This window comes from Cydia splendana, chromosome 21 (genome assembly GCF_910591565.1).
Source record: "Cydia splendana chromosome 21, ilCydSple1.2, whole genome shotgun sequence".
Lineage (NCBI taxonomy): Eukaryota > Metazoa > Arthropoda > Insecta > Lepidoptera > Tortricidae > Cydia > Cydia splendana.
In genome coordinates, this window is record NC_085980.1 from 1646009 (window position 1) to 1661953 (window position 15945).

Here is a 15945-nt window from a genome sequence, read left to right on the forward strand (position 1 = left end):
CACCGGGATCTGTGAGAATCGGGTTTTCGATATGTATTTATACCTATACCTAACTATTCAATTAAAAATTATAAAAACCCCTACGCTATATGCCAACAAAATTCATTTTATGCCAGAGATACCTTGATTTTGGAGAAGAGCTGATACTCGTCAAACTGCAGGTTAGATTTCAATGAAACATAATAGATAGCTAAGAATCCACCGCAGGAAAACTGGACTATTGGACTCTGCAGAAATATTGGACACATCATCACTATCTCTGTATCTTTAGGTATTTAAAAAAGAGTAAACAAAATATACCCTCAATGGCTTCTTAAGCCAGTTGAGGGTAGATGAAAACATTACATGATCAAATAATGTAGGTCAAAGTTAGGTCGTTCAGTGACAGTTCCAGGTGGTTTTTTATTTGGTTGGTTAATCAATAAATGTTATAACTACCCGAAAATGTACAAATTATTTGTGTACCTACCTAAAGATAATATAGAGTATAATATCCCTTGCTATACCTAAGTATTTAATTGTTGCCAAGCATAGATAATGGCTCCTCTTCACGTTGGGCCAACGCCAACGCCAACGAGGGACGCATTTATGCGTTAGAGGGAGCAAGGGATATTGCCAGAGGCGTATTTACAAATTTGGCGCCCCGGGCCATTTTGATTTGCCGCCCCCCTTCAGCAGTGACGATAAAGTATTTTATTTAAGAAAAAACCTGCAACAAGTACCTTAGGGGTGTAAAATAAAAAAAAACTAAACATTTACCATTTACTCACATAGGCATTTACATTTGTACAAATTGGTTGACAAAATCATCAAAGACGCTGTCGTAATTTAAAACGTTTGTCAGCTCAGCTTCTATATTAAGAACAGCTAAGCTATTCAGGCGCTCTTCGCTGATAGTGGAACGTAGATAATTTTTTATTCTTTTGAGTGCAGAAAGGTGACGTCACTAATGTCACTATTCTAGATACAGATTTGTATAGGCCGTTTTTGCCACTCAATGACGATGCGACCTCGTTATATTTGCCTGCATGATCTGATCGGTGACCGGTGGGTACTGCTGGGTTTTGGCCATTGAGAATGAAGGTGAGGCATTGGCAGTCAGGCTGGATATAGCTAAGGAGTTCGTTCGGGCCTGGCAACGAGTCTGCTCGAGGGACTATGTTATACAAATGGAACGCTAGCTTTTTTTCCGGTAGACGCATATGAGCCGTATAGTAGACGGAAGCTGCTCCGATAGTGTGGACATAACCGCTGGCGTTGCACTAGGTTCTGTGCTGTCATTGCTGCATATCAATGATAATCATTGCTATGCAGACGGCAGTAGTAGGGATGCGTATTACACAGGCCGTGTCATTATCCCTCATTCTGAGGTGCTGGAAAGTCATGAAAAGTATTGTATTTGTATCTGATATCGAGAGCACTCTATCTATACTGAGTTTCGGCATGGGATCGGAACAATTTAGTGAGATTCAATACCACGAAGACACAAGAACCACCCAACGTAGTCAGATGGGTCACAAATAATGTAGGTACGTAAGTGAAAACGCGAGCGTAGCGAGCGCGAAATTTTTTCGAGAAAATAGTAGGTAAATTTTTAGGGTTCCGTACTTCAAAAGGAAAAAAACGGAACCCATATAGGATCACTTTGTTGTCCGTCCGGCCGTCTGTCTGTCTCAATATAAAGGGTCTTGACATAACAGAGGGCGACAAAATCGACAAATAATGCTGGTTATTTAAATTTTACAAATAAATAGGGGAGCGACAAAATTCTGGTCGACCCTATCTGAACAGCAAATAAAATATTTTTTGAACCAAATTTGCCGCCCTCTAAAATCTGCCGCCCTAGGCTTCAGCCTACTCAGCCTAGTGGTAAATCCGGCACTGCGCCGTACTAATACTTCTTGAACGAAAATGTTGCTTAATTTAGGTACTTATTGGTAGATATTTTAAGCAATTGGTGGGGTTTGAACAAAGAGGTTTGAAGCGTTCGTTTGTTTATTAATTTAAATGTCAATTAAAATATAATAAAAATATAGCTAAGTTTTATTATAAAAGGCGCCCAGAAAAAGCCGCGAGGGGGCGGCTTCGCCGCCCCCCCCCGCGGCCTGCCGCCCCGGGCCATGGCCCCCTTGGCCCTAGGGTAAATACGCCCCTGGATATTGCTATCTCATTCTACCGCATGGCTGCGTCCCTCGTTGGCGTTGGCCCAACGTGAAGAGGAGCCATGACATCTTACTTTAACCGATGACGAACAGGTGAAAGGGGTTATGTAACCGGACAGGTTTTAACTGGGACGTGTCATATAAATACATACTATTTGCATAAATTACTAAAGTCGTTAAAATTCGAAGAAAAATAGCAATAAAAATGGGACACTACCTACATAAAGTTACACTTATTCGTTGCTCTCGGATGTAGGCTCTTGTAAGTATTAATAACGGCTCGGCCACGACATCGAGCGACTTGCGAGGGCGGCAGCGATAACCATAGGTTGGAGCGAAAGGTCCGATCGCTGTGTCACGCTCTCACGCTCCAACCAAATAATATCGTTGCCCATGGACACTGACAAGTTGACAACACCCGAGGGGTCGTAAAGTGGCCCACTGATTAACAGTTCGCCGGATGGTATCTGCCTATCAGTTGTTCGGAACTGATCAACTTTTTGTTCTAACTGACAGACCGATTCCGTCCGGCGGACTGTTAATCAGTGGGCCCCTTTAGAGCGTTGCCGGCCCTTAGGTGCATACCTCTGGCCACAGACAAGACTGGTCCTCCAGACTGAGCATATAGTAGCTCTACCCCCTCTGCCACAAATACGGTAGTTTTACTCCATTTTCGAGTCGAAACTGTCTTTGCGTGACGTCCGTGTCTTTGAACGGACCAATCACGGCACGGGACTCGCTCACCTCGTCCCCCGCACCCCCGCATTTTTGGCAGCATCGGTTTCATGAAATAATTGCTCTAAACTCCGTCTAGCGGATTCCTACTCCCATCATTCCTATTCCTACTCTCATCTCAATTATAAATACACTATTTATTGTGTATTGTCCTTTGTGTTTGTGTGACTCAATGACTATTAAAAATCAACAATAACCTGGTAGGTATCTTTTAATAATAACCATTCATACAGGCCAATTCGAACGTAGGTATATACACTGACACCAGAATGATATTTTATTTAGTTGTCATGCGTCTCGCCTGCGCCAAATCAGTGTACGTTTAGGGTTACCAGGAATTTTGGCCTTTTGTCAGGAATGGGGACGGAACACGAAAATGTCAGGTATTAATTTGAATTGATAGACTTTTTTATAAAGTACCTTTTTATTTACTTAAATTAATCCAAAAACATTGTAAAAACATAATGAATGAGATCCACTTAACTTACATAAATAATGTAGGTAAAACATCTTGTTTCATCGGACTAAACTTAACTACTAACTCACCAAAATAATACAATGGGGTTGGCAACTGTCAAAGGTTTGCCTAGATGGCGCCATCATAGCTTGCCCCTTTTTCTATGAGATTTGGCTTAAAGAGCTGGCATCCAGGGTATTAAAAAAACAAAAATTTGACACAATTCTAGGGATTGACGGGGCAAGCTATGATGGCGCCATCTGCTAAAAACTTCCACCGGCCAACCCCATTGCAGGGCTTTTAGGGCCGCGTACCGCGTTGCTCAATCGGGTGGCCATCGCTAACGGTTAGAAACCCCCCCCCCTGTCGTCAAAAATATGAATTTCAGGAAAAATATTCGGAAATCAGAAATTTTGTCAGGAAATTCCAAATTTGTATCTGGTAACTAACTTTGTATGTACGTTCGAATTGGCCTGTAAGTTTAAAATCCTCAAATATTTATATTAAATAAACATTGCGTTATATACATAAACACAACACTGATTATATATTATATGCAATATTTATTTACCATTATTATACGAAGTATACTTATCTCATTGAAATATGAACTTTAATACACTAGTTTATGATGCATGTTCATATTTTGACAAAATTAAGACGCATATCGAAACAACCTTTTTCTTTGCATTTGCGACCTTATCAAGTTGCCTTAAGGTCTATTTTGCCTGTAGGTACCATGCATGAATTATGTAAACCACGTTATTTGCTGAAGACAACTCGATATTGCTCGATGGAAGAATGTCGCTATGTGTATGACAGGAGTAATGAAAAAATATATATTTTAAATATATTAAAAACGGGTCACTCACGTATTTCAAGTTGAATAACGCTCGACATGTTTCACTCCGTACCGAGGAGTGTCATCAGGAGCTTGCGTTTACGGTGACGGACCGGCGCAGACCATCCTGATGACACTCCTCGATACGGAGTGAAACATGTCGAGCGTTATTCAACTTAAAATACGTGAGTGACCCGTTTTTAATATATTTAATATGTCTGTGTCTCACGGAACTTTTGTTATTTAAATATATATTTTCTTGTGTTTCTCTTTCGGCTATAAATCCGCTATAATGAGGCCCTATCACAAAAACGAAATTCGATTTTTAGGGTTCCGTACCCAAAGGGTAAAACGGGACCCTATTACTAAAGGTGGCCACTGACGAGCCTTCCAACAGTCCAAATAGCGTGGCTGCAATCCAAACTCGGTCCGTGAATGTCAAAAACGTACAATGTTTAATATTAGGATGCCGTCCGTTTGGATGAATCCATTGTAACGGCATCCATTTGGAAGGCTCGTCAGTGGCCCGCTTAAGACTCCGCTGTCCGTCCGTCCGTCCGTCCGTCCGGCCGTTCGTCTGTCACCAGGCTGTATCTCACGAACCGTGATAGCTACACCGTTGAAATTTTCACAGATGATGTATTTCTGTTGCCGCTATAACAACAAATACTAAAAACAGAATAAAATAAAGATTTAAGTGGGGCTCCCATACAACAAACGTGATTTTTGACCGAAGTTAAGCAACGTCGGGCGGGGTCAGTACTTGGATGGGTGACCGTTTTTATAGATAATGGTACGGAACCCTTCGTGCGCGAGTCCGACTCGCACTTGCCCGATTTTTTTATCTGTCCCTCTATCGCTCGAATATGCAAGAGCGATGGAGAGGCAGATAATGTTTTTCGATGTTGGCGGTAGGCCCTCTGTTTCGTTTCTTTGCTCCTGCGGTCACAGTGTCTTACGCCGTTGTTCCAGTAAAGTGAGGTTATGCGCTTGCGCTTGAGGTTATACGTGTGGCTTGGAGCATGCAATATGCGGCTAAAATTGCTTATAGCTATTCAAGATGGAGTCAGACTTACTGCCCGATCCGAAAAACTGAGTCGAGTCTTGACTCAAGTCAAAAGGACTCGATTCTTAAATAACACATACGGCTCGATTCGAACTTTAAGATACGTCAATTAATAGGTAGAAACGATATGGATTAGATATATTATTATGTCAGTGTCAAATGTGACGTTTCTTCAAACAAAAACGTCACTTTTGACACTGACACATCTAATCCACATCGTCTAGATCATAGAGGTACAATAACATAGAGATGACACGGGGGAGGGGCCAAACGACCGAACGAGATGCACTTATAGAAATTTCTGTAGGAGTAGCAGAGAAAGCGGTATTATTGCTTGTCCTTGTCACAGTCTCACTTTTTGTTTGTTCCCCACCAAAAATTTAGTATGGTTTATGGTGGGCAACAAATAACCCGACCGAATTACGTAGATTGTTTTTGTAATGTTGTCAGGAATGTTAAAACGTGTTTTTAATATTGTCGCTTTGCGTATGTTTTGTCCCTCACGGAGGCACGCGTATAGCTCATCTATGTAATACTAGATCTATGGTCTAGATCTATTAATTGACGTGTCTTAAAGTTCGAAACGAGCCGTATGTGTTGGTTAATGGTAACATTCCATTTCTGACCGCAGCTGCACTATTGGTACTGAACGCGTCGGTGTTATTGTCAATTTCCATAGTAAAACGAACGAGCTGTCGTTGGAAATGGACTGTCACCTTAACACTCAAGTCCTTTTGACTTGAGTCAAGACTCGACTAAGTTTTTCAGATTCTTAAGGGCCACCCTACACTAGCGTCTTTCGAGCGTCGGCGTCTAGTCAGTGCTATAGAAAATGACGTCGCTGCCCAGTTGCGCCAACGTTGCGTCGAAGAGTTGACTCGCCGACGCTCGGAAGACGCTAGTGTCCCGTCTCTCTAATACCTAGTGTTGGTCCTTGAGTCTAATTTAAGGAACTTGACTCATTTTTACGCGACACTGATGTGCTTATTTAACTTCCGAGTCTTTTAAGTCTTTTAAAAGACTCTTCGGATAAAGACTTCGTCAAAAATGTTGTAGGTTTCATTTATCCAATTGACTACAGACATAGTTAGTTTCACATTTATCAATTATAATATTAATAGGTATTTCATCATTTACGAAGTCAGAAGTCTGTATAAAACCGGCTCACCGGAGTAGTCATTACCGGCGACCTCCGTAATTGGTGACATTACACCCTCAAGGGCAGACCGTAACGTCTGATCTTTTTATGGAATGAATACCTAGATGATAAATAAATTCATAACTTGATACTTTTTGGTATAAAATCGGCAGATTTTTATTTTGTTATAGTTTTTTCGTCAGAATTTGATAAATTATAAATTAATTACTATTAGTTATAATTATTAAATAAAATAATTATTAAATTACTATTATATAGGTACTATTACTTAGAGACTGTGTGGAAAGAGAAGAGTCGTCCTCATATATTCCACGACTCTTCTCTTTCCGAACAGACTCTATAAGATTTTTTTGCCTCAATTTTGTGGTATGTGGGTACAGTCACCTGCAATAATATGTTACTCTTCGAAGGCCGCAAAAATATGTGACGCGCTCCTATGGCGCTACAAACAAGATCGTGTCAGATATTTTTGCGGCCTTCGTTGTGTACACTATTGCAGGTGACTGTACTATGATTATATCATGTGATTTTACCATGTATTTTATGAAATAAATAATAATAAATAAAGGGAGTGCTTCCATACAACGCCAAGTCAGGTGCGAAACATAGTTACAGTAAGGTAAACGTACTAGTGCTCGACATGCTAATGCCCAATAGATGACACCCTGCCGTCATCTCTATTGTCAATGACTTAAGTTTCAAGATGACAGTACTGGGACCGCGTCGAGCACTAGTACGTTTACCTTATTATTTCACTGTTTTTCCAAGATGGCGGCGACCCGCGGGGCAATTGCGATGTTTTGCAGTAATGGCTCTTTGACTAATTAAACTCCATCGGGTCGGCTTCTCAATGATGAGCATTGTTGTGAAATAGGTAATTTAATAATTTTACTAATTTTATAAACAAGTTAATAAGTTTTTTTGAAAATTTCATTTATACAACAAACACAACTGGTATATTTAGAGGACATACAGCCTGATTCTAATTTTAATAAACGTCAACAATTAGATCTCGATACGATATTAATCCGATCTGTCCATGTCAAAACTGACGTGTCTTTAAACAATGACAATGGTTAAGTATATTTATAAGACGCATCAATGTCAACTGTGTTAACTTGTTAAATTAATTAAATTATTACAAGTTAAATAAACAATAATAGAGTCTGTGCATAGAAAAAGAAGATTCATGGAACATATTGTCCCCATACATTACTCTTCTCTTTCCTAACAGACTACAATATTTAAAGGACCTTATTATTGAACATACGTGATACGACTTTCAGAAGTGCGCTACGTAGGTATAGTATGTTTAATCGTACATATAGACTACTAAATTTATTGCCTAAACAATTAGCTTTAGCGTAGTTGGTTAAAATTGATTAAATTATGCCTGTCACGATTGCCATACACACGGTACTTTTTTTATTAACCTACTTTGAAGTCCTACTGCTGGGCAAAGGCCTTCCCTCGTTTTCTCCACTCGACCCTGTCATCGTCATTTTCCCCTTCTACACGATACTTATATGATTTAATTCGTCGGAAATCGGAATAAGAATTGCCAGCCTCAAGCTACTAAACGGCCTCACCTCACTATTACTCTGAGAACTGTTATATCTACAACAATACTTATTATATTAACAGTTAATTCGTATTCTTGTCACAATAGTATGCAGATTCCTATAAAAACGCGCGTAAAACATTGCTAATTGTATTCAAATGTGATTGTTCTACACAAAGGAATATCTCGTTTCTGTCAAACTGTCTATTCTATTTTATTCTCTATCGCCGTCTTGGTAGTAGGGTTGCCAGATGGTCGGGATTTGGCGGGATTCTCCCGATTTTTAGCATGTGTTCCCGATTCCCGACAAAGTGAAAACTGTCCCGAAAAACAGCTTCACGTTATAAGACAATAATTTCAAGTTTCAAACTGTCGTCGAGCGAGCGAGCGACCCGCGTCAAGCCGCTCGCCGCCGCGAATTTTTGTTTGTTTGTTCAAGATCTCAAAGAATTTATACTATTTTTATATAAAAAAAACATCTATGTAAATGTAAATATAAGAAAATGTAAAATATCGTTGTTTTTCATACAATTACATACTTTAATTCGAATGTTTTTATTCCCGACTCGAGTCCCAAAATCCCGAAAAATTTATATTTGTTCCCGATAATAGCGCCTTTAGATCTGGCAACCCTACTTGGTAGGGATAATTATAATAGTAGGGGAGCCCACGATGCTAAATCGGGATTTACTCGAGCGTCATACAGACCTACTGGAATCGGAATATTAGATGATAAGAAGAAAAAAAAGTTATATAAAGATTTTTTTTTCAGCGAGCCGGAAAGCGTCTACACTTTTTTTTAAATTTCGGGAAGTTTGTGGAGGATTTGGTCGGTTTTGTCCACGTTAATGCTATATTTTTTCTATAACTTAATAGAACACTTATTTGTAGGCATTTTCGTAATCTGACGAACACAAGTTTGACGTGTATTTTTTACATTGTAACCGTCAGATTAACGAAATTAAATAATTATCAGATTTAGTAATAGCACAATTATAGCGTTAATTTGGACTAATATGACCAAATCCACAATCTGCTTAACAATTTGTTGAACCCCCCAACAACCAAGGGCTCAACATAGAGGGCTAAAAGGGGTAAAGGTAGACTACACGGGGTCGCAAGATGTCATTCATATCTTAATCTGACGCGCTCGAGTAAATACAAAAATCCCCTCTTGGGCTGTACAGTCACCTGTACGGTTACCATATTATAAGTTTGTCACTGACATAAACGCCGTCGAGAACGTAATTTACTTTCTATACATCTCGCTCGCACTCGCATATTAGTGCAAACGGGATGTATAGAAAGTAAATTACGTTCTCGACGGCGTTTATGTCAGTGACAAACTGATGGTAACCGTACTGCAATAATATGTTACTATTCGAAGGCCGCAAAAATATGTGACACGCTCTTATGGCTCTAATACAAATAAGATCGTGTCAGATATTTTTGCGGCCTTCGTATTGTAACATATTATTGCAGGTGACTGTACCATAATCAGATCGTTTTTTCTTATAAATATCGTATATTTAATTAATTTTGTCAATATTCTCTACCTCTAGCTGAACTCTGACAAAGACCCTAGAGACTGCCATTTTTCTAATATACCTAATAATAATAAATCCCTAGGCCGGTGAAGCGAACTTGAGGCACATATCACTACACATCACAAGCGCGTATGTACCTAATTGCGTCTGTTGTGTGTGGAGCATACATGGCGTGGTGTACAATGATCTTTAAGGATGTTATTTGTTTGTAGATTGTATTTTTGTGCATTTTATTGAGGAAATAACTGATGATACTTCTGATACGGCCACAACATGTAGTAGGTATTTTTAATTAGTGTTCCACTCTTTGGTGCGCGTGGCTCGCGTAACCTATCTTCTTGCTAAATATTCGAGCACATTTTGGGCACGTTACCACACCACCTACAATACAGCAGTACATAATATTAAGCACCTAGTTTCTACCCTATATACCTGGGATTTCCAAACATTTTGACCCTCGGTCACGGCCAGGCCTTTGGACCTCCTATCTCTTTTCTGCTGACCAAAAGTAAGAGAGAGTAAGGCCAAGCGCGCACCACGATTTTAATTTTTGCGACACGATTTTAGAATCGCGCTGTAATATATCGCAGAAAATTCACTGCGCGCACTGCGATGAAAAGTCGACGATTTATTCATTTTCAACATGGCATTCGTACCAATCGCTTGTCTTCAATATGCGATCGCTGGATGACTTTGAGTATTTATCCCACAAAGGTGATCTTCCTTCTATTTCCATATTTAAATGGTCAACATCTAGCGTCTCATCTAGTGACTCCATGATGGAGAAGCATGTTCCGACATCTTGACGCTTGGTGAGGGAAATGCCGACTGAGGTCCGGGGTGCGATTTTATTATCGCAGTGCGCGCGGGGCCATACAACTCCGTATGCTGCAATTCACTTTGCGACAATCGCGTCGCGAGCAGTCGCGGAAAAATGTGACAAATCACAATTTTAAAATCGCTGCGATTTTTTTGTCGCATATGCGCGCACTGCCATATAAACACATACGTTACATTTCTGCGACTAAATTATCGCGCGACAAAAAGTCGTGGTGCACGCTTGGCCTAAGTTGTTGTTGTAAGAGCTCTTGGGCAGAGGTTTTAGTAGCGGCTAGTACCCCTACCCCTGCAATATACACATGTTTTTAGAACAATGCCTTCGAAAAACAAAACTTAACTGACATAAGAATGTCCCTAGAATTACTGTCAATATCATAAACCCAATGACGTATGACCCGTATGACCCCGACACCGGTTTACGCAAGCACGCTCAAAATTAAATTATAAGCGATATAAAATCCTTAAAACTACTTAAAAATTAACTCTGTTAAGCATTAATAAGAGCTATAATCAAATGACAAGTATAATGATCGAAAACATGCTCTTAAAATCTCGTGTTCGTGACAACTTGACAAGGTTGGAAATCTTGAATATTAATGGATTTAGCATCGAATTTGAGGCAAATAACTTTATGTTTGGTGTAGGAGCTCAAATAAATAAAATACTTGTTGTTTCTGTGGGTTTTATGCGTATTTTTGCAGCAACCTTTGCATATTAAGTCAACGAACTTTTCATCTACATCAACTCTACATATTCTTGGCAATGAGTACGACAGAGGCAATCGTCCGCCCGGTGGCTATGACTAGACTACTATAGGACACATTAGTTAATTGATATTGATTCTAAACGCATATTAAATTGTATAAAAATGTGGTTTTACGAAAGGTCGTATTTTAGCCACGGCGCGCGCTGTCATCGCTTTCGAACTTTGTACATCATAGCTAATATCAAGGGTGCGAAACTCCTGACTTCGGTCAAACTCGGCTCCGCTCGGCTCAGCATTGCTCCGAGCAATTATTAGGGTTGGCACCACTTGACTTCCTTTTGCGTGCACGACCACAGATAAGATAATCGCTTGATTTTTGACAACCCTAAATAGCCGAAAGGGATAGTGCCATATATTAGAAAGGGACAGCATGATTCGACCCTGAACCGCTGTCAATCTTCGTTTTTGTAGGAAGTTTCCTTTCTGTACGGTAGTACTATTAATTATTCTGTGCTAATATTGATAAGCTAATGTGAACACGGACGTAGAGAGTAAACTGGATAGTGTACACTGGCCAAAAAGTGTGTCCACATGAGATGTCAAACCTGAGCCCTCCATCTCTTTCTAATTAGGGTGACCATAAGTCATATGAATGTGGGATATTAGCATAAGATGGAATGTATAGTTTGGCCAGGATCTTTTCTCATTCGTGCATAATCAGAGAGAAACATACTGTATTTTCCCTATGCTAGTATAATTGCCCCAGAAAAGAGATGGATAAAGTTTTTTTCTCTTCTGTAAAACGCTTCACACAACCTTACTTAATTTAGTAGTTATAAAGTTATAAAAGCTGTTACAGATGGCATGGGCGTATTGGATCGCGATCAATGCGATCATGGTTGATTGTGAGGAAGGTGGTCCGCCGTACGTCCATCGTACGTATTGGGTGAAAACCAGCGTAGTGTCTTACAGACACTGCTTATGCTGAGCGGCATCCTATTTGGTGTATGTTTACTGTATTCTTAACTTTATGTTGTACTTACCGTAATCTAGGTATGTTTTTGTACGCCAAATAAATATTTTCTATTTCTATTTATTTCTATCAAAGACAGCTATAAGAGAGAGCGAGACAGATATTCAGGGTCGGGTAAAACGTTGTAGTTGTACTTGGTAATTCGCAAATCGTATCGATTAAAAACGCTGCCTTCGGTCGTGTTTTAATTTATCACCACTCGTTGCGAATTTAATTCCTACTTTCAACACTTGCAACGCAAATAAATTTATATTATTACTATGCCCACTGGTTATCGATACTAGTCATTTTGTCAAGCCCTAGCGTAGCGTAACAATTTATGTTTTTACACGAAATTATCTTGATTATTGACTAAAATGATAAAATATTAGCACACGACGAAATAAAAACTTACATTTAACTGTGTAAACCGGCATTCTACACTATTTATGCTCTTCATAATTCATAATTTAACAAAATACCTATCACTATCAATATCATACTCATGGTGTGTTCATATACGTGATGACTTCCCTTTTGCATACTTTAGCTATTCTTTAAGCGTCATCGTAGATCTGTAATTGAAACAAAATTTTCAAATTTGCCGCTTTTGTATACTGACGGAAATGTCGGCTCAACCTATATAGAATCGATTACATATATATAAATAGTTAGAATTAACGTTTCAGTAATTAAATATTATGTATAAATATGAGTCTGTAATGTCCAAGGACTTCGGGTTTAATTTTTGGCAATTATGTAGCTCTCATTACGTGAATCGAATAATTAAACATGCCGAAATAAGTATATCTTTATTTATTTATTAGTATACTATTTAGGTAAAGTTATTTTTACATTAAGTATGAATTAACAATTTTGTAAGACCGATCCAAATCGTACCGACATCATGGTCACCCTAATCGTCATCAAGTTGGGGATACCAATTAATATTCAAAGTTACTACAATTTCTACCATATTCAATTTACTGTTTTTTTTGTTGCGCACATACTTGGCTTAATCAGTTAATAATATTAACATCATAATAATTAGCAAATTACTTAAAAGATATCAGAACTGTAATTGGAATATAGCACTAAAATAGTATAAGACGGTAATGAATTTCAGTAGTATATTGATATAATTTTTACCACAATGGTATCTTTTTAACATTGGCAACATGTGCGAGTGAGACACAGGGCTCGGGTTTTCTATCTCATGTGGACCGTTTTCTCTAGTCTGGTACGAACAACATTCTGTCTCGGTGATAAGGTTCAAATTAGTATGGCAAAAAAAGTGACAACTCGCTCCAGTTTAAACAATATAACTTCATGAATGTGAATCCTTATTACTGTGATGTTACATTTCCTAGATTCCCCCATTTGTAATGTGTATAATAATATGATAACGTTGACTAGTTTACAATGTTTACTTGTTTACATTATATTTTTTTCTTTTCAGACAAAATGGCGACACCTACAGAGTTACCAGCGGAACGAGTGAAGCAGATGTTCAGCTGGACAACTGCGTAAGTCCTTACATTGTTCATAGATGGCGCTGTTATCAAACCATTTGGTTACAACTTTGTCGCAGTAGCTCTATAGAAAACTGTAATTTCAAAATTAAATTTAACTAAGTAAACCATTACTCTGCGTCATATTTGCGTAGTTTTATCAATATTTGGACATTAATTATCTCGTATAATCCATCTTGTCCTCGTTTTCCTTCACCGACGAGACAGGTGATATTACGACATCACTCCGCCATTTTTGAGGGTCAACGTGAGGTCGACTACTTTAAAAGATGGATATAGGTACAATTTTTAGGTGCTACGACTGACAATTTGTGTAAAATAGTTCATTGAGTGCTTATAGGTATCACATTCAATCCGCTTCATAGATAAACAATGAGCCACTTTCCGAGCATGAGAAATGAAATAGTACATTACGATACCAGTGCGAATTACCTTTTCGCACGTGTATTGTACAACGTTTTACAGTAGGTACATATGGCCCTTTACTTTTTCGACATAGGCACGTATTGTGCTAATTACCGCAATAGGGCGGTAAAGTAGCAGTACCATATGTACTGTAAAAGCTTTTACGTCACCCTAGGCCCGTAAGTGGGATTTTCTTCCCACGGGACGGGAAGAAAATCTCACTTCCTGGCCAAGGCAAGACGTAACACTTTATACAAACCACGGGCGGTAAATGTAAAAGCCCCAGATCGCATATTTATGGGCCTCACCTTCGGTTCGGGCCACAAACACCTGCGATCTGGGGCATTTACGAATTTACCTCCCTAGGTATGTAATGTACTATTAAACTTCTATTGCTATTAACAAACTTAACAAAAAAGTGTTTCGGAACAGGTAACAATAACCCTTATCTTATTGACTTGCATTTATTTGCTTGAAATTATTAATCGATCTACATAGTAGGTACATCCTAGATCGATTTAGCTTTGCTCCTGTCTCGCCACAGTATCTAAGAAAATCATATGCAAAAAACTAGTATCAAAACAAGCGTCACTTCCTCGCCGAGAGACACTAGGACATATCTACATAACATCCTCCATGATGCAAGTATTACGAGAGCTGACCCGGTGACGCAAGAGCCACTTTCGAGTGCCGCCCGGCGGCGCGGGCGCAGGCCCGATAACCCAGATGCTGGATACTTGACAGGCTAATATCGGACTTATTTGCTTTTACCTTTCTCTTGTTGATTGTATGTTTAGTGAAGTAGAACTGTCTGAAGTGTTAGGGAGATACAAATGTGTGTTTTATATCGTAGAGTTAGACCAAGATAAGTCTGCAACGATTTTTATAGCACTAGCAGTGCACGTGTTATTTTAAACGTCAAACTTCTATGAAATTATGACGTGTAAATGACACTTGCACTGCGTATGCTATCAAAATCGTTGCAAACTTTTCTTGGTCTACTCTATCAAGTTATCATTTTAAAAAAGACTCGCTTTAATTGTAGTATTTTATTGCTAATTTAGGCTCTGAAACCTCTGTAATTTGACTTAAACCCATGTAGATTATTTCAGCAGACCAAATAACCTGCAATCATTAAAAAATCTACGCTATGTTATGGGTCTCAGTAATTAAAAATAAAATATCTGAAATTCTACACGGGTCTACCTTAAGTATTATATTCTTTGGTCTACCTTAAATGCATTGTCATAAAATGTATATTAAATATCTCATTGTTTGTGTTTCATAATATTAAACTGACTTTTCAACAACAACAAAAGTATCAAAACGTACGTTTAAAACTTTTCAACAACGTACGGAAGAGCAACGCCATCTGTTATTATCGGTGTTAAACTGGTTCTATCACACCATCTATTGGTGTAATGTAATAGCGTACTCGTTCTCGATGTGGTTACTTGCGTTATAACTAGATGGCGCCAATGGTTCAATTGTAGCAAAGAGAATAGATAGTATAGAGGGGTCCTGCCATAGTAAATTTTGTAGTCACAGTAAATTTACTGCCATCTATCGACACACGACTAAAACTCAAAATGAAAACGTATAAAATAATCAAAAAAATGTATATATATGGATAAATGATTTTATTATTTTTATATCATTTTGACCCATGTTCATTTACTGATATCAATGTGTTAAAATTGTTAAATATGAAACGGTGTCGTCACGCCATCCAGCCGAGCATAGGCCAAAGGTGGGTGCGCCATCTATCCGAGAATGACTTTTTCTTGATTAAAGTCTAAGAAAAAGATGATGAATAAAGTCTAAGAAAAAAACGTGCCTCGGACGTTTTTTTCTTAGACTTTATTCATCTTATACGAAGTTACATATGTCTTTGATTGTAGCTTTGCTACATAATATTATAA

General features: G+C 38.6%; 2 protein-coding genes across 2 annotated transcripts in view; one reads left to right on the plus strand and one right to left on the minus strand.

Moving 5' to 3' along the window:
* LOC134801168 (small ribosomal subunit protein bS18m) overlaps positions 1–15945 on the minus strand; it is a 168673-nt gene that overhangs the window by 18854 nt on the left and 133874 nt on the right. The window lies entirely within an intron of this gene.
* Positions 1–15945, plus strand: part of LOC134801106 (ABC transporter G family member 23) — a 147276-nt gene that overhangs the window by 15539 nt on the left and 115792 nt on the right. Inside the window, exon 2 of the mRNA XM_063773632.1 lies at positions 13546–13612. Coding sequence (XP_063629702.1) covers positions 13546–13612 — 67 coding nt within the window. The remainder of the gene's footprint in view (positions 1–13545; positions 13613–15945) is intronic.